Genomic DNA, 18,376 nt, shown 5'->3' on the forward strand with positions numbered 1-18,376 from the left:
AAATTTTAAATAGTTATTTGCATCTTATGGCATAAAAACTATTTTACTTAAACCCTAGAAAAAAGTAAAATTAATATCTTTAGTATCAAAATATATATATATATATATATATATATATATATTTATCAATATCAAATATAAAATTCTTTTATAACGATTATTTAAAATAAAATTTACTATGTTGTGATATCAAAATTTTCCTTAAAAAATATAAAAAAACATGAAACACTTAGACATACTTATCATTATTTTTTGTGCTAGTTTCTATTTTTTCAATATATACATCTATATAAATATATATATATTTATATATTTTAAATTTGAACTAAAGGAGTAGAAGTCAAATTAAGTATTTTTTAAACATGTTCTAACCATTGCAATAATAATTTCAAGTTTTGAATCCATTACATTATGTGATTAATCAAATAATATATTTAAGCCTATATTATTTTTAAAAAGCTGTAGAAAAAGAATTTAATCAATTTTTTTTGTAATATTTTGGCCTTATAATTAATGCTTAAGATTTGGCTGATAACAATTATTGTCAAACATTGAAGCATTATAATTGTTAAATCATTCCAACAGTGAAAAAGTTGTCCAACTCCTGGGATCAATTTATGATGCAAGCAATTTCTACAATTTAAGCTACACATTAATGTGATCCAAAGTATTGATCCAAAGCTTTGTTTTTAACGTTTTACAACTACTGCAACTACAGCATCCCAGTAGTAAATTTTGCCAACTTGAATCAAACTGTAGACACCAAATTCATTCATGTGAAGATAAGCAGCAAAACCACGAACCATGTTCGTTCGTTATGAATTTACGCAGTGAGACAAAGTGAACCCAGTGAAACTTTCACAAGCCATGGCATGGATTTTATCTGATTGTGCGTGAATTCCTCAACACAAACAATAGCAAAAGAGCGACAGAGTTGGTGTGCGAAGTGATGGGGAGCAGATTCGGAGCAGGGAATGTGTCGATGGTGGTGAGAGGATTTGCACATCAGCGCAAAGCATTCCGCTGGATTTGTGTTGCAAAAACAGGCGGGGACGAAACCCACTCCACCATCTCCAGAAACGAAGAATGCGCCGCAGTCGTGCACGAGAAAAAAGTCCGCTGAAACAGAACCGGATGCAATGCGAGAGAGATATCGACAATGCTAGAAAACGCGATCAGGAGGCGGGGTGGCAAGGGTGGATTTGGCACATGCAGCGATGGATCTCGTCTTCTTCGCCCGCCACGGCTGTCCACCAGTGGATTGAAATATTCGCCCCCACCCACCCACCCCAACGTCCCCTAGTGCACAGCTTGGTCTGTCAGCTTGTGTGCATCGATCGATGTGCAGTTCAATCGATTCGGAGGGAGGTCCGGGAATCGAAGAACAGACCAAACTTCTGGTTGCGGCTCTGTGGGGGAGGGTGAGCCTTGGAGCGGGTAAAAGGGGCTTCGCTTTCTGTTGTGAAATCCAGCCTGCTCATATACAAAGCGCCTGCAACGCTGGGGTGGACACTAGCGTGGTGCGCGTCGACTAGAAATGAGTTGAGCTCGATTTGTGGGTTCGAGGTTGAAGGTTTGGGTGCAGAGCTTAGGTCGTGTAGCAATCATGCCTGGGTTCGTCGCGCACAGGCCCGCGGGCCAGTTTGGGAAGCGGTTGACGATTCTGAGTGTGGATGGTGGAGGCGTGCGAGGGCTGATCTCGGCCACGGTTCTGGCCGAGCTCGAGGGACAGCTTCAGGTGGGTGCAATCATATGCTAGTCCACGCTCGGATAGAAGATTTCGTAAGGATTGCGATTAGGACAGAGAATTGGGAGTGACTATTCGAAGATTGCGTCACGGAAATGTTGGCCAATGGGTGGTGTTATCCTCTACTAAATGCTAATCCTCATCACTGTAGTCGGCCCACAGCCGGGTTTCTAAGACTAACGCAAGTGATACCACACTAGAATGCTGTCATTTGCCGTGGGTGGTCTGTAACGGAGATCATTAGTAACTCGCCTCCATCTTTCATGTAACAGCTTGCAAATACGGAGTAGTTAGAAACACTCTGAACCCGAACTTCAATGTAATTCTAGTAGAATTATAGACCATAGATTGAAATATGGGTGTACTGTACCTGCGTCGTTGTGTTGTTTCAACACTGCTCTAGATCTGTCATCTTTAGGCGCAATGTAGTCGCTGAATTTCTCACCGTAGTAATTTAGCTGAACTTCAATATAGTGATCGCTGTCGGGAGGAAATGTTCGGTGTCAATTTCTACTTTGAAACTGTTCGCGGTGTCCTCGACACGAAATGACATCGTCGTTCGTGTTGCCGTCCTGATCGTGTCGACTAGGCGAGGTTGATTTCACTCTCGTAACTACCTCATCAAAGCCAGTTGGTCGAGTTTCTTTGATCGACATCTTGTTCTGGTGGTAATCTTGCTCTGAAATGTGATCCTACGTGGCCACCTCAAACGGAAAGTGGAATAGCTTGCACGAGCCTTCTCAACCAGAAACCTTAGTCAAACCCACAACTCTCCGAAGTAGTATGCGCTTAACTTTTGTCTCACAATTGCGTTGTCTCTGCTTTGGACCCAGAGATTGGATGGGCCAGAGGCTCGCCTGGTTGACTATTTCGACGTCATCTCGGGTACCAACTTTGGCGGCCTTATTACTTCTATGATCTCGTCCCCTAGAGCTGAGGGCTCTAACCGGCCCTTATTCACGGCCAGAGAAGTCGTCCAGTTCTTCCAGACGCATGCATACGAGATCTTTCCTCAAGGCAGGTATGTATCACTCGATCAGAAGTGTTGTCAACTTTAATGTCAGTTGAGCCTTTGCACATACAGGCGAGACATTTTTCATGTTTAAACCGGCAAAGAAATGCTGTTGCTGAGCCTGTGACGTGAGGTGTGCGTACACAGGGACCCATCTGGACAGACAAGGAGGAACTTCATGGCCTTGAAAGGGCCCAAGTACTTTTCACGAGGGTTGCGGCATTTGCTGGACCAAGTCTTTGAGAGTGACCCCCTTCTTGACCGGGCGCTCACATCCGTCATTATCCCTGCGTTTGATACGAAACTCCAACAACCGATCTTATTCTCATCGTGGCAGGTAAGCTTGCTCACATTGCGTTCATTTCGTTGTAATGTGAAAGCTGAATTACAAAGCTCGATGTTCTGTAAACCCAATTAATACTTAACTGGATTGAGACTATGCGACTATTAGGGTTTGGCCAAAGTGAGTCTAGACCGTGGAATTTTTGTGAGCAGGCGCGGAGGGACCCTCTCGAAAATCCTCCTATCAAAACAGTTTGCTGTGGTACAACTGCAGTGCCAACGCACTTCCCACCAATCCATTTTACTCTGACCGATACCTCCAGAGAGCCCAATCAAACGCGCGAGTTCAACTTGATCAACGGCGAAGTTGCTGTACACAATCCGGTGCGCTTCGTCTTGTGCGTCTGATGTTATTGCATGAGAGCATTTTTGGCAAGTTGTATTGGATTCCACGATGAAAACATTATACCGTTAGGGACCTTTCATCCTCAATCATTGTGATATTGACACGGATTTCTCTCTCGGTGGAACAGGCATATGTTGCCATTGCGCAGGCAATCAAGGAGTCGCACGCCGACGGGACTGTGGCTAAAAGAGTAGATTGTTCGGTGAGGGCTGTATGCGCTTGGCGTCGTTTGCATAATTCTTCATTCGGCATCTGATTTGTGTCAGGAAAACCTGTGAGCGTGGAAGTACAATTTTGACGTGCTGGTTGCTTGGGGGAATTCTGCAGAACTTGAACAATATTTTGGTTCTCTCCCTCGGAACAGGACAGCACACAATGGGCTATGACGCCACAAATGTAGCAAAGTGGGGAACCGTGGAATGGTTGGACAACAATGGCGAGGCGCGCTTGGTTGATACGGTGTTCAACGCTAAGGGAGATATGGTGGACTACAGCCTCTCCATTCTGTTCCAATCACAGCATTGCGCATCCAATTACCTCCGAATTCAGGTTGATTATCTTCATTTGGGCCTACGATGTGAACTAGCTTTAGATGGAGTTGGATTCTTACAGTTGTTAGTTTGGCATCTTTGTGACGTGAGCTCATTCTGGAGAATTAAGCTTGGTAGAAAGACTGAAGTTTGGTGAGCTGGGCAGGCAGACAACTTGAACGGTCCCCTTGCATCCTTGAACGATACATCGGAGTCAAATCTGCGGAACCTCACAGCAGCCGCGAATCGACTTCTGGATGAGCCAGCATCCGATCGGGATTATCAAACTGGAAAGGTCCACCCTGATCTATGTAAAACGAATCGGGAGGCACTCAAAAGGTATTACATCTCTGTATCCCTCTTGCAGGAAAGCTCCAACAACAATGTTTGTTCTTGCACGGATTCAAGAAATCTTTGCAAAACGTCGCATAGTGGATCGGGATTGAAAATCACACTCCCATCTGTAATGGATCTTGTCAGGTTTGCCGGGTGGTTGTCAGCAGAGCGCAACACTCGCTTTGCAGCTGAACCTCCACCAGCTCCGGTAAAGCGAGCGCCTCCCCCAGTTGTCATGGAGAGTCCTCTAGAAGCAGCTAGGCCCCAAACCGCAGAAGAAAAACCTTCAGAAGAGCTGGCTGCCCCAGCGGCAGAGGAGATCAAACCTAAACCTCCAGTTGCTGCTGCAACAGAGGGTCAAGTCCTAGCTCCGAAAGTCAAATCGAAGCCTATTGATGAAGGCATCACTGTAACCAAGAAAGAGAGGAAAGCAAACGCCTATGTCATTTTCCCATATGTCCCAAGGGCGGCATACTTTGACGAAAGTGTCAATACCCAGAGGGTGAATACCTCCTACGTCCCTTACAGCGAACCAGCTTACAGAGCTACGTATTCCAATGACCACACCAGCTCCTACAACTCTGGTCGCCGCACCTCCCACAACCCCACCTCGCGCAATCCCTCGTCTCGCAACTCCTCCTACAGCTCCTCGTCTTACGACACTTCGAACCGTGTTCCCTCGTACATACCGTCGCTGTTCGATGACACATACCGGAGGTCACCCTACCGCCCGGTCTCAGACGACCACACTTACTCCACCTCGTATCCTGACTCCAGCTACGAGACTCCATTCTCTTCATACTCCAGACCTTCTTCGTATGGATACTCTCAAGCGCATCAATCCTACGGTGGCTCCTCCTCCTCCTCGCATACCTCCTCGCGCGGCTCCCACTCCCTCGATCCCAGGTACGACAGCAGCGCGTACCGACCATCGTATGCTCCCAATACCGCAGTGACAGCCTCCGCATGTGAGAGACCCAGCTACGAGTCGAAGTCCACCTCGTTTGCTGCGACTCCGGAGCCGACGCAGCGTGCTTCCTATGGGAACACGCACTCTTCTTCTTCTTCGTCTTATTCCTTGCCGCCTTACCGAAACTCCTCCTGGGCTGGGACTGATGCTAGCGGGTCGCGTGCTGTCCCGGATCTCTTCCGCTTCTTTTCCTGAAGCTGTGAGCGTACTGGTTGCTGTATTATGAGTACTGTAACTCACCCATGTGTGGTATACATTAATGTTACGATGAGTGGTGGTTTTGTAACACTGTGCAGTCTGACTACATCGTGCTTGTATTCTGGCTTTCCCTTCTTCTTCCTTCGTAGTTTGCGAGGAGTGTCATGAGGCATGAGGCTACATTTCATCAGTGAGTTTCCGCCCGTTTTTGAAGTGGTGGTGGTTCAGGAACGAGTGCGTTCTGATTCTGAGCTTGCAAACTGGGTTCTGTTCAAAGCTTTGGGTTCATTTGCAGTGGTGTTGTTGTTTTCTGTTTGGTCTGTTATGCACAGCAACATTGATGCCCCAAACTTTGCACAAATGTATTTGAAGACTTTGTTGAAGAAAGCCAAAGATATGTCGCAAAAGTTTTGTGCCCGTGCTTAGGATTGAACAAGTCAACACAAGAGTAGCAAAATTAGTAAAGACAAAAAGTATTCACTTGTGGGATTCCGTGTTCCAAGTTGCATGTTTGGATCATGTTTTCTTCTGGGGGATATTATTTCCCTCAAGGATGTATACGTTTGACTACGGTGATTAAAGAAACATTAAAAAACTGTTCAAGGAGCACCGGAATCATGCTATGCAATCCTTTTTTCTTCTAGTTTCTACTCTAACTAAATTCACTAAGCAATTTCATGAGAGCATAGTGAAGTTTGGATTTGTTTTATTGGTGATTTTTTCTTTGTTTTTCATTTTTTACCCTTGACTGTTGGCATATTGTGTTATTTTGACTATATAAGAATTATCATTATGCTGAATTTAATATGAAAGAAAGTTGGCATTATTGTTGTTTAATGCTTGGGTTAATATTAATAAAGAATATATACTTGGTGGTTCAATATTTAAAAGTAAACTCTTTTTTGGAATTGATTCCAAATTTTTAGAAAAAGAAATATAATTTTCTTAAGGAAAAAAAAATGATATATAATCAATATATATATATATATATATATATATATAAATATATATAATAAATAAAAAATAGAAGATAAAGTTTTGTTCATTAGTATTAAATTACTTTGTAGAGTTTTATGTAGGATGTTTATCATTTTTATTTTATTGTGCACCAATGAAACAAGGCTTTATTAACTATTTTTCTTGTGGAAAAATCAAAATAAAATAAAATGTCACTTACTATCAAAAGAAACTTGAATCTTCTATTTTATTATGTCAATTTTGCATGATTACATAAGAAATTTTGAATCAATTCCAAAAACTATGATACAAACAAGTATGAAAATAATTCTAAATTTTAGGATCTATTCATTAAATAATTGAAAAAGTAGTTAAGAGTAGTACTAAAATGTTTTACCACCAAATACATATTATCTATTATCTTTTATATTATATATACATATATATATATATATATATATATATATATATACGTGAATCCTTGTGTTTTTACAATTAATATATAAAAATTTTGAAAAATCAATTACAATTCACAAGTAAAAGAACATGCACTTACAAACATTCTTTATATCTTTTTAAAAATAAGTTTAAACCTTTTTACAAATAATTCTTTGTAACATTTAAAATTATTATATACAAATGATCATAATCATAAATTTAATAAAAATAGGTTTATTTTTTTAAATAAATAGTTTTAAAATGCAGACTTTCACAAATTTCTCATATAATCAATATTTATAAAAATTTAAATTCATTTGGAAGAACGATATTTTCTATAATTTAATAGTAATAAATAAATAAATATAATTCTAAATATTAAAAAATAAAAATTTAGAAAAAAATTTAATTTTTTTATAAAATTAAAACATATAATCTAAAAATTTGTAATTTAAATTTTATTTAATTAATACAAAAAAATATTCATAGATGTGGTTTCACCTTTTAGTATTATATAGTTGTTAATGTTATTATGTATATTTACATATTTATATAGAAAAATGTTAAAATGATCCACCCTATTGATGATCTAGTAATAATTAAAAAAATTAATTATCTCCAAAAATTATCATTAGAATCATGGGCCTCATTTCCACCCCCCTTGTTTCCATCCCCCCCTTCCCCCTCCCTTTGTTTCTAGCCTTCTTCATCCTAACCCCCTTCATTCCCCCTTGTTCCTTGCAACTTCTAGTACTTTAGCTCAAAAAATAAGAAGGATTTTAGTTTTTTAACTAAATTATATATTAAAAAATGATAATTATTGTCTCAATTTTTTTTTCATATTATCCAAGTACTTAATTAGTGTACTTTAAAGGAGTTACCAATGTAATTTTATTTTTATATTGCACAATTTGAAAACCACATAAGATTAAATCCAATTATATTTAAATCCAATTATAATTTATTTTAGTAAAAAGTACCAAACTAAAAGATAATATTTGGTTCTAATAAGGACTTGAACGAATATGTAATTTATTCTAAATCAATTCTAATTACACAAATACTTATTCTTAAAAATATGAACCCTAAGAACACAAGAAATCCCATTCTTGATATATATATATATATATATATATAGGTACATATCTAATGATTCTTCTTTAAAACATTTTCAGTGAACAAGGTGTAAAAGTTTCACAAATATTGTGTCTTTCGGATAAGTAGAAATTGGTCAAAACAAAAGCTTCTGGGAGACCCTAATCTTGCCTTCTGACACAGCAAATGGGGCCTTACTAGAGCCTATATTTTCCAAATCCTTGCATAGCAACCAGATAAACCCTCACCATGTGAAGACTCTCAAGGTAGCTGAAACCTCCCTCCAAAGACTACACCACAAATCCAGCAGGTGGGTTCATCACAAGGTCACTAAAAATCACAACATACAATCAACCAAAATATATATATATATATATATATAGTCAGATAGATAGATGGATGGATGTACTCATGTTTTATATGTATATATAAATATATATAGGTACTCATGTAACAGTTTTGTACCACCTAGGAAGTCGATCATGTGGCACCAATTATACACAACAGTGCAATGCAGCGTACACATTAAGCATGGCATTTGACCCCGAGGGGCAGAATAATAATCAGCCTGTGCAGAAGGGAGGGGAGCTGCTTCCAAGGCAGTGCAGAAAAATTGCCCAGATTGTGAGGGGGCCCAGGTTCTGTGCCACTCAATGTCAGATGATGAGGAAGAGAAAGATCCTCCTCTTCCCACAAACATGCACACTCCTCCATGCTTGTTTGTGGGTTTCTATATCTACCCCTGGTTGTAGTAGTGGTGGTGGTGGTGAGGGCGTACAACAACAGGAAGCAAGATTCAACACCATGGCGTCTGTGCCTGTGCCTTTGCCAGTCCCCGAGCTGAGTTAAGCTGACGCCAATGTTGTCTTCGTGCGTCAGCCACTGCAGTTGGAAAAAGTCCACAAATCATTTGCCCAGTGGAGTGGAAAGCTGGGAAACAAGGGGAGAGGATCCCACAAGTATCCAGAAAAAAAAAACCATAAAGAATGGAGTGCAATAAGCTGTGCTTTTTGCAGAGGCTGATTGAGAGCTAGGGGGAGATAATGCTAGACCTGTCTGACTCCTGATGAACATGTGCTGCAGCTTAAGTACAGATATTTCAGCCACAGAGCTAATAAAATTTTAACAGTAATACAGTTCACAAGAGTGTGTTTTGTTTTTTCTATGTTCTTACGTCGGGGACTGGTGTGTCTGCTCTTGTTCAGCGTCTCATGTTACGCTACCTATTTGCTGCAACGTTTCTGTTCTGTCGCCCTAGTTTCTATTTTTTGTTTTATTGTTTTTTTTTTTGGATTTTCGAGCCTCGCCGATCGCAACCACGCTGATCTCAGCTGGTTTGCGAACCCTTGCCCAATGAGGGCAGATCGTTGACGAGGTGCAATGTGGGTGGCCTTTGACAATTTTGGTAAGAAACTCCATGAACAAGTATACTAATCCTGACGCCTCAAGTCCACGCCGTGACAACATTGCCACGCTTGAATACATACTGAGGGCGTGTTTCCAGGTCGGACCTTGAACAGCCTTAAGGCAAAACGGATTTCGTTGGCAAAACTGTTGTCACTGATACCTTCTGCAGGTGACGCTTGTCGGTGCTCATTGAATGTCGTTAAGCCGTTTGTCGATGTCAGGCCTCCATGAAGCTTGCGCTCAAGTCGCTGCTAACATTCTCGTTTGCCTTACTGCACTGGCTGCTGTCAGTTGTGTTGATCCACCGAAGAGAAAGTAGTAGGATATCTTAGCACTACATGCGAGCATCAACAAGTCGATTCTTGAACGTGACTCCAAGCAATTGCAGCAAGGGACGTGCGGTGCGAATTTCGGTAACCATATGATACAGCTGGCTGTACACCATGGCAAATATTACAAACTTGAAGAGAGGAGATGAGTATTCAGAGGTAGAACCAACAAAATTGTGCACTGAGCCTTGGCTAGATGGTCAGGAGAGATCTCGATGCAAGAAGATTTTCACTTGAAGATTTGCAAACTGCAGAGGAAGAAAATTGTATGTAAATGTATTTCACTGCAAGAGAAAAAATCACCATCGACATAGAAAGATTCCGTGCTCAATCAGGAGCGCGACTTAGTGAGCTGTTTACAACGACCCGCTGATGTAGCAAGGATCTCCGATGACACAATGTGTTCCCCGGGTGTTCTGGAATCGAGAGGTCACCGCCAGATGAAGCACAATCTGGAGTTAAAGTTACAGGTCGTTGTGCCAAAGATGCCTTCGTCAAGCATTTACTACCTAATCCTTATGTGGTTAGTAAGGGTGGTGGTTGTTGTTTTGCGGACAGGGCAATGCATCCTCATGTGGGTCTTGAAGCCGTCTTTTTCGCTCATTCGTGAATGCTTAAGAAGATACCTTAGCGAAGCACTTTTTGGTAAGACATTGTCAGCGCATTCGAGAACCCAAGACACAGATCATGCGAGGGAGAAAATGACAAGGTTGATCGGCAGCTTGAGCTGGGTTGAAGAAGAGGCTGCGGATCAGTTGCTGGAGACGACATCCCTGTTGTTGCCAATAGTGCTACGAGATCGCGTGCAGATTTGTGAGGAGAACTTGGCAATCGAAGACAGGCTTGTTCTGAACTCTTCTCCATCTCAATTCTCAAACTCTTGCTTGATTGATTTGCAAAATGATGGCGCTCTGCATGCTCATTAGAAAGGTTCGAAATGTGTATACAGAGAAAAAAATTATGTATGATTTAACGGAGTAGTAAACTGGATGTGCAGGGAGAGATTGCTATACGAGTTCGAGAAAATTGTTGCCCCCCAAGTATCTTCTTTCCAGCTCGGCGAGATCGTCGTCCCCATCAATGACACCCTACAATTAGCGACGTTTCTCAAGCTGAAGTTGGGCCAGACGTGCAAGTCTCAATCCACGGAGGACATCAATGCTACCGTTTGCGGCGCTATCCTCAACATCCAGTCCAATGGTGCCATCAGCAACTGCGTGGAGTCTTGGTCCCAAAATCATGACAAAATCGTGTACTTTGTGGTGTACATTGCGGCTCGGCTGCAAGGTGACAACAAGATCCATCTTGTTTTTGTTGGCCGCAAAGTGGAAGACATCATCGGTTCCAGCGAGTTTCGAAACCGGTTCAACCCTCCACGCACAAGAGGTGACGAGGAAGAATGGCTAACATGGACTCTCACTCATATAGGTTCACTCCGAACGAGTGCGGTCCAAACTGCAGAAGAGCTTCTCTTCTCAGACCCTGTCCATGCTCAAGTCTGGTAGCATCCTTCGGCCGCAGGAAATCCTAATCTTTAATTCGAAATTATCCTCCATGTACAGAATGTGACTGGCGTTCTAAATACACGAGAAATTTTGGAATAGCAGTTTTGATGTCTTTGCTTTGAGAAACATTGCAATGGTAACTGAGAGTCTCGTAACCAAAAAATGTATTCTCATTAGCCCATTATGCTTAGATCCATGGCAGGCACATGGATACTTTCTCATGACTTAAGTGAATGCTAGCACACAACGGCTGCAGGTACAGTGATTCCATCTCTAAATTATGAACCTATCACTTACCACCGCAACTCCTTCCAGACACAAATACTGGATCAGCATGAGAGTCTTTCGTTATGACCAGCTTGTGTTTAGCTTTCTAGAACACGCTAAAATACAAATTAATTTCACATTCTACTTTTAGTCATCATTAATGAAGAGGCTAGGCTATCTGATCCATCTCTCCGACTGGTCCGAACTGGAAATTGATACTCAATGCCTAAAACATATTTTCGATTTGGAATTTAACAAGGCAGTTTTAGTAGATGTCTGGGACCGCCATGATTTTGATGAGGGAGGCATTCCCTAAGCGATGCAGAGCTACCACCGAATCCCCAGCCTTACAAAGATTTCTACTCACAGCATACTCTAGGGCGGCATTCAATATTTCATCACTCGAGTCAGCGTCTGTTGCCTTCACTGAGCCTTCTGCCAACAACGGAACCAAGCCCCTGCATGAAACATCATCCGTCTTAAGCCTCCAGCATCCCAACCAAGGAAGTGTCTAGATATGCTGCATTAATCTTTATAGGGGAGTTGGAATAAGTCCAGAACCTGCAGATTAGGCTATGGTGGGCTGGTGACTCTTCGCTGATCGTCCATTCAATGCTATCAGTTGTCATGACGGGGATTGCCACGGATAGAATAGGAACCTTGGGTCTGTATTTAGCCACCAATCTGGCAGTGGTCCCCCCACGAGTTAGTACCACAATTAAGGATGCACAAATCTTGTTGGCTGTTCGAACAGCAGAAGATGCTAAACTTTCAAGAGGACTCATTGGTACAGGAGCATTTCGACAAAGGTCTTTGAACAGTGTTGCATAATCGATGGCCATTTCAGCTTCCCGACAGATTCTGGCCATGATTCCCACAGCAACGTCAGGGTTGATGCCATTTGCAGTTTCACCACTAAGCATGACAGCATCCGTGCCATCCAGAACAGCATTGGCAACATCTGTTGCTTCTGCTCGAGTTGGTCGGGGGGATTTGATCATGGACTCCAACATTTGGGTGGCTGTCACTACAGGTTTCCCTTTCCCGTTGCACTTGTCTATCATCATTTTCTGTGCTAAGAAAATTTTCTCTGTGGGTATTTCCATTCCTAAGTCTCCTCTTGCGACCATGATTGCATCGGTCTCGCGCAGGATGTCGTCGAAGTTCTGAAGTCCCTCTTGGTTTTCCACCTACATCCACAACATTGTTTGAAAAATGTTTGGCAGCGCAGGATTGGACACCACCAAAGTTAGGTTCAATAGCACATAGCTAGAAAAATTTAGTTTAAAACCTTTGAGATGATGTGAATAGTTTTTGATGCTCTTCCAAGTATCTCCTTGACTCTGATAACATCGATTCCTTTCCGCACAAATGATGCAGCTATGAAATCGATCCGGTTTGGGATGCCCCATATGGTAATATCCTCAATATCTCGCTGCGTGAAGGTAGGAAGGTCGACGATAACCCCGGGCAAATTCACATTCTTGTGTTCACCCAAACTTGCCGTGTTCTCACACCTACACTTCACTTTCCCACCTGCTGTATCGCACTCCAGCACAAGGAGGCTAATGGTACCGTCCGAGCACAAGATCAAGTTCCCTGGCTTTACATCCTGAGCAAGTTTTGGGTAGCTCATGGCGATCATTGTATTGTCACCTTCATGCTTGTAGTCTGTCGTGATCATAATCTCCTGACCTCGTATGAGTTTAATAACTTGTCCTTCCTTCAGGGTCCCTGTTCGGATCTCAGGACCCTATCTCCCAACCCATGAACATAAAATAAGTGATACGAGGCCACGATTCAAAGAATACGAGCAATTAAAATACGGATAAAGTATTCTTGACGTAATTATAACCCTAAACAAACTCATCACCTCATCACATGCAGTGCATCACAAGCTGATGTTTCATACTAGAAGGTGAACACAAAGTCCACGCAATCAAAATCCATTCTCATTACTATCATTGCTCATTCGTAGGTTTTACTTGCCACATCACGTTTGCTGGAACATTTAACAACCCAACTATCATCTGCAAAGCTCTTTTCATATGAAGAGTAGAGTTCGTGGTTTTGTAACCTTGGTGTCGAGTAGGACACCGCACATTATTTGAGTGTTGTACATTGCCTGCTTGAGAGCGTCAAGTGTCCCGGAATGATACTCGTAAGTTCCGTGAGAGAAGTTGAATCGCGCAACATTCATTCCGGCTCGAAGCAGCTTCTCTAACATTGGAACATCCCTGGATTTCGGCCCCAACGTGCATATTATCTTGGTTTTCGAGAAACCCTGTATGGGTTTGTCTAGGCTTCCAAGAATGCCCTTTATGTCCAGTTTTTCATACACAGCCATTGTGGCAGCACTCCTAACTGCTGCGAGTTAAGTTTTATCTACTTTTGGTCTGCACTGCCACAATCAATCGATTGGCGAGGTCAATCAATCAATTGTCTACAATTGTCCCTAAAGACTCTGCTGGACACCTCACGAACATTGCCTACCAGGTACGCAAGAAAGACAAGCCGAAATTCTAATTTTTACAGCTTTTATTAGGGGAAACTCTTCTCCCTCTCCAGAAGTATCGTTTAAAGAATCAAATGCAGGTACGCACAAGCCGTACTTCAACGCCACACTCAGAACCTGCCCTGGAAAGAGATTAACCTTCGTTGTGGCGTCGCTGAGTGCAACCGGGTTCCGAAGGTCAAGAGGCAACATCAAAACCCCTACCAGAAGATCGTGGGATTATAAACCCTAATTTATTTTCTTTTTACATATTATCGCTCTGGACACAGCTATGAAAAGCAACACGCTCACGAGTTCATTGTTTAGGGCTGACTTGCACATCCATTGCAACACCGATCTGATTCCAATCAGCCGCCTCTAAAGATCTTACAAATTAGTCTCCAGCAATCTTGACACATTCGATATACCATACCGACACCCTCAAGAATCTCCAGCCTGTTTGCGTATTGCGTGTCTCTTTGGAACCTGATATCAATAAAATCGCGTCAATGCACGCAAATGAGACAGATCTGCATTGGGCGAAATTGAAGCATTGATCATCATCTCGTCAGAGGCAGGAGGACCATGTACTGGGACGAGATTATCAATCATTTCATTGAAATGCCAGACAGATCTTCACGTTGCTACAAAGGGTAGTTTCATGATAGAGAAAGAAGCACCTGTCCAGCAAAACAGGAAACATGTGAAGGATTTGGTGAAGAGCGATTAAGACCAAGAGTGTATGTTACGGACTCAGATCCAGATGGTTTCTTGGGGTGCTTACTACAGAATGGTTCACTTACTAAAAATGTACAGTCATCTGAACTAATTATGCATATAGTTGAAGATGGATCTTTAGAGTGAAGCATGGAACTTAGTAATAAACATAACATTTCAAATGACGGGCCCTGTGGCAAATTCGCTATTTGCCAAATAGCCTCATCAATGACATGGGTACAAGCCATGACCACGTACAATGAGATCATGCCGTCTTTAACATTGCGGCTAGCCAATTTCACCAATCATAATCGCCGTGGATCCCTCACATACGGACGTCGTAGTTGCATCAGCAACAATCACAACAGAAAGCCTGGCTTAACATATCAATTATGCATGCTGTACAGTTCATATACGATATTAGGATTCTGATTCAAGCCCGTTGGATCAAGCTGTGAACACATTGGCACCCTTCTTGTATTTGTGTGTTCTACGACGAGCCATATTGAGCATGAATTCGAAGGCTAGGAAAATAAGCGGTGGTAGTAGTGAGGGCTTAGTAAAGCATGGCTGAAGGCCTTGGGCTTAATTTAAGTACCAATGGAGTTTCTGGTCGAATGTTGAGCCCATCCTTGCCTTCATTGGCATTGAGCTCAACTCCCGGCAAGGCTGACCATTCAAATGCATGAACGAAAGAGCCGATAGCCGCAGCCAAGACCCTCATAGCCACCGCGCGTCCAGGACAAATCCTGCATTACAAGGAGATGACACAATCGAATGCGAATGTAACAACACTAATGGATTCGATCTCATTTAAAAATAAAAATTGTAGGGGACTAAAATAAAAATAAAGGAATTTCAACTTTCAGGCAACATTTGCATTTACCTCCTTCCAGCTCCAAACGGCAGATACTCGTAATTTGTACCATTCACGTTCAAATCGCAGGCAAGGAACCTGTCTGGATTGAACGTTAATGCATCCTGTCCCCAAGTAGTAGGATCTCGGCTAATTGCCCAAAAATTTGCAAGTACTGTTGTCCGCGCAGGGAGGTGGTACCCTGCCAGTGTCGCTTCTTCCATATTGGAGTGAGGGATACCAAGAGTGGTAGGATTGTGCAGGCGCAGAACTTCCTTCGCCACAGCCTGTAAGAATGTCATCATCAAAGTTAATGGCCGCAAATAGAAACTAGGGAGGTTCAATTGAAGTCTGGGATACCAATTCCTCGGTCGCACTGAAATAAGCGCACATACGATTACCTGAAGGTACGGTAATTTAGTTAACTCATCTTCATCTACTGGTCGATTAGTGCCAAAAAATCCATCAATCTCGGCACTCAATCTTTCCATGCAATGCGGATGGCGAACAAGTTCCAAAAGCGTCCACTCCAAAACGGAAGCAATCGTATCTGATCCAGCTGTCAACAGTTCCTTCACCGCATGAGACAAATTTAAGCCGCCATTAGAGCCTTACTATTTCCAAAAGACTAGCATCAATCTTGCAACTATCTGTTACTGATGGTTTTCAGGACCCAAGGTTCTTCCTTGACAAAGAAATTTGGAAACCAGAGGAAATCAATTGCAACCAGCCACTCCTACTCCGAAATATTCATAGATGGAGAATCTTTTTTCAGCGATCTTACAAGAATTAACGACTTAACGCAGGTCTTCGATAACTTCCCCTCTTCACTAAGACGAAGCAAAACCTCCACGAAGTCAAGTGTCGATTCATCATCTGATGAATGTTTTCGGTACCATTCTATAACCGGCCTAGTACACTCTTCTTTGAGAGCGCTCACTTCCTTCCATCTTGCATTGATGCCAAAAACATCAAATCTTTCTAAAACGAACTTTAGCATTGGGATCATGTCTAAGATTTGGTGCTCCCCAAGGAGCTTCGTATTTTCTGTTTCCATATTCCTGAACGCCTGGGGATGCAGGGCCCCAGGTCTCCAGGGAAGATTCTCAAAATTCAGAAAGGCTTTATTGAAGGTTGTCCGACAGCTGATGCGCAAGCTAAACTCACTGACAATTGGGCGAATCTCCACGGGCTCTTCGTCTCTTATCATCGTTTTAATTTTCCCAAACATCCGCTGAATCTCCTCCGCTCGTACGCTTTTTTTCATGTCAATTTTCCGCTGTGTAAATAACTCCGTTGTGCACAATTGACGCAAGTCGCGCACTTTAGGACCATACTCACTGATTGCCAGTGATACCTCTTCATCGGTACCATAATTCATGTACTTGTAAGCCGTACTCATAAGGTCATAAATCGGTCGGGATGCAAATTTCATGTCCTGCACAGAAAACAGCTCTCTGGCCATGTTTGCATCGGACACTATGACGACAGGAACGGCTCCAAAGTGAAGCCTCATGATGTTCCCATACTGTTTCGCCAGTTTAGCGAACGTTACGTGCGGGTGCTTCCCCACTAAGAAGAGGTTGCCAATCACTGGAAACGCGAAGGGACCTGGTGGCAATGTTTTCTTCTTTCCAACTCTTCTTGAATAGCCAAAAACGAGTAGTAGTAGAAGTAGCACAAATCCAACGACGACAGCGGTTCCATACGACATGGGCGGGAAACTATGACTCCAATCTGCAACCTCACGGCGCACCGTGAACACCATGTCCGCTAACTCATCCAACAAACTGCGAAACATGTAAAGGATAGACCGCGGGTTCGTCTCCATGCTCGGCTTTCCAAGCACAATCGAATGTAACGCATGAAACAAACCTGCGGAAGTTTATGTACTACCTTATTGAGTAACAACTAGTTGCTAGGGCGTCAAGAAGAGGAAATCACTAGTTCCACACGAAAAGCATGTGGATGTCGTACCACAGATCGAGTACACATCGATGCAGCAACAATTCTAATGCGCAGGCTACCCTATCCATGCAACAGTTGGTTGTGGAGACATTGCGACGTTGTTCGACAGCAAAGACACAAGTGGCGTGATCAATCTGGAGCTGCTATCTGGAGCTGCTATCTGGTGCTACAATTGTCAAAATCGGCGCCGCTATTCCATTAACAAAAGTTGCCGGACTAATTAATCTCACATGAATGAACACGAAAGTAAGTAAGAATTGTGAAGCTTTAGTGAGCGCCGTAGGGTTTGACTCCGTAGCGCTATGACCCGCACGAGGGCAACACCATGCTAATTAATATGAATGAAAACTGAGTTTATTCATGTTAAGTATTCTTCGTGTTCAGTGTTCTTCATGTTTAGTCTGTTTATTAGGGTTGCGGATAATGCTAGAAATGGTCGAAGAAGCAGCACATCAAAGTATGATTTGCTCCATGTCTCGATGTCATTGATGAAGTCATTCTTTGTCGAATAGTTTATTTTTAGAGACAAAGTTTTTTTGCTTGCATTCAACAAAATGTCTTATTTGATAACACGGGTTTCATGTGTTTTGTAGCATTATTTGTTGAGATAGTCATGTTCTAATTTGGTGGGTTTCATGTATTTTGTAGCATTATTTGTTGAGATAGTCATGTTCTAATTTGGTGGGTTTCATGTGTTTAGTAGCATTATTTGTTGAGATAGTCATGTTCTAATTTGGTGTTGAAGAATGGAAAATTAAGAACATTACTTTTGGAATTTTTGGAATTCTTTTGTTACATTGGGTTTTTATTCTTGTTGTCCCTTAATCATATGTTTCAAACATGTATCAAATATTGTCTTTGA

General features: G+C 42.1%; 4 protein-coding genes across 10 annotated transcripts; 2 read left to right on the plus strand and 2 right to left on the minus strand.

Moving 5' to 3' along the window:
• The first annotated feature begins 1,304 nt into the window (after positions 1–1,304).
• On the plus strand, positions 1,305–5,569 carry LOC112279463 (patatin-like protein 2). The gene is made up of 8 exons (XM_024513921.3): positions 1,305–1,738; positions 2,581–2,768; positions 2,907–3,096; positions 3,255–3,425; positions 3,575–3,649; positions 3,775–3,996; positions 4,144–4,316; positions 4,458–5,569. Exons 1-8 carry the CDS (start codon positions 1,607–1,609, stop codon positions 5,476–5,478), a joined length of 2,172 nt encoding a protein of 723 aa, XP_024369689.1. The 5' UTR covers positions 1,305–1,606; the 3' UTR covers positions 5,479–5,569.
• Positions 5,570–9,276: 3,707 nt separating this feature from the next.
• LOC141045219 (uncharacterized) lies at positions 9,277–11,942 on the plus strand. The gene is made up of 2 exons (XM_090249229.1): positions 9,277–9,376; positions 10,266–11,942. The coding sequence occupies exons 1-2, from the start codon at positions 9,352–9,354 to the stop codon at positions 10,631–10,633; spliced, it is 393 nt and encodes a 130-aa protein (XP_090105355.1). The 5' UTR covers positions 9,277–9,351; the 3' UTR covers positions 10,634–11,942.
• LOC112280077 (pyruvate kinase, cytosolic isozyme) lies at positions 11,365–15,086 on the minus strand. Of its 7 annotated transcripts, none has more exons than XM_073532961.2 (6): positions 14,654–14,791; positions 14,365–14,459; positions 13,557–13,875; positions 12,771–13,232; positions 12,041–12,669; positions 11,365–11,937 (listed from the first exon to the last, which is right to left on the minus strand). In XM_073532961.2, the coding sequence occupies exons 3-6, from the start codon at positions 13,824–13,826 to the stop codon at positions 11,745–11,747; spliced, it is 1,554 nt and encodes a 517-aa protein (XP_073389062.1). In that variant the 5' UTR covers positions 13,827–13,875; positions 14,365–14,459; positions 14,654–14,791; the 3' UTR covers positions 11,365–11,744. The 7 variants fall into 7 exon arrangements, with proteins under 7 accessions (XP_073389062.1, XP_073389061.1, XP_024370849.1 ...); XM_073532960.2 differs by having other exon boundaries at positions 13,557–13,880; XM_024515081.3 differs by having other exon boundaries at positions 14,286–14,459.
• LOC112280076 (cytochrome P450 71AU50) lies at positions 14,844–17,752 on the minus strand. The gene is made up of 4 exons (XM_024515079.3): positions 16,331–17,752; positions 15,948–16,118; positions 15,577–15,833; positions 14,844–15,439 (listed from the first exon to the last, which is right to left on the minus strand). Exons 1-4 carry the CDS (start codon positions 17,375–17,377, stop codon positions 15,247–15,249), a joined length of 1,668 nt encoding a protein of 555 aa, XP_024370847.1. The 5' UTR covers positions 17,378–17,752; the 3' UTR covers positions 14,844–15,246.
• Positions 17,753–18,376: the final 624 nt, after the last annotated feature.

This window comes from Physcomitrium patens, chromosome 3 (assembly GCF_059467195.1).
Source record: "Physcomitrium patens ecotype Gransden chromosome 3, ASM5946719v1, whole genome shotgun sequence".
Classification (NCBI taxonomy): Eukaryota; Viridiplantae; Streptophyta; class Bryopsida; order Funariales; family Funariaceae; genus Physcomitrium; species Physcomitrium patens.

What these genes read in the sequence shown, in the direction of transcription:
- LOC112279463 (XM_024513921.3), top strand. Translation starts at nt 1,607, where the DNA reads ATGCCTGGGTTCGTCGCGCACAGGCCCGCGGGCCAGTTTGGGAAGCGG. An exon ending in AGCTCGAGGGACAGCTTCAG is followed by an intron (nt 1,739 to 2,580) that starts GTGGGTGCAATC and finishes CTTTGGACCCAG; the next exon opens with AGATTGGATGGGCCAGAGGC. An exon ending in AATCGGGAGGCACTCAAAAG is followed by an intron (nt 4,317 to 4,457) that starts GTATTACATCTC and finishes GGATCTTGTCAG; the next exon opens with GTTTGCCGGGTGGTTGTCAG.
- LOC141045219 (XM_090249229.1), top strand. Translation starts at nt 9,352, where the DNA reads ATGTGGGTGGCCTTTGACAATTTTG. An exon ending in GGTGGCCTTTGACAATTTTG is followed by an intron (nt 9,377 to 10,265) that starts GTAAGAAACTCC and finishes TTTTGCGGACAG; the next exon opens with GGCAATGCATCCTCATGTGG.
- LOC112280077 (XM_090249227.1), bottom strand. Translation starts at nt 13,826, where the DNA reads ATGGCTGTGTATGAAAAACTGGACATAAAGGGCATTCTTGGAAGCCTA. An exon ending in GTGTCCTACTCGACACCAAG is followed by an intron (nt 13,233 to 13,556) that starts GTTACAAAACCA and finishes GTTGGGAGATAG; the next exon opens with GGTCCTGAGATCCGAACAGG. An exon ending in CACCATAGCCTAATCTGCAG is followed by an intron (nt 11,938 to 12,040) that starts GTTCTGGACTTA and finishes TGTTTCATGCAG; the next exon opens with GGGCTTGGTTCCGTTGTTGG.
- LOC112280076 (XM_024515079.3), bottom strand. Translation starts at nt 17,377, where the DNA reads ATGGAGACGAACCCGCGGTCTATCCTTTACATGTTTCGCAGTTTGTTG. An exon ending in CTAAATTACCGTACCTTCAG is followed by an intron (nt 15,834 to 15,947) that starts GTAATCGTATGT and finishes ACATTCTTACAG; the next exon opens with GCTGTGGCGAAGGAAGTTCT. An exon ending in CCGTTTGGAGCTGGAAGGAG is followed by an intron (nt 15,440 to 15,576) that starts GTAAATGCAAAT and finishes CTTGTAATGCAG; the next exon opens with GATTTGTCCTGGACGCGCGG.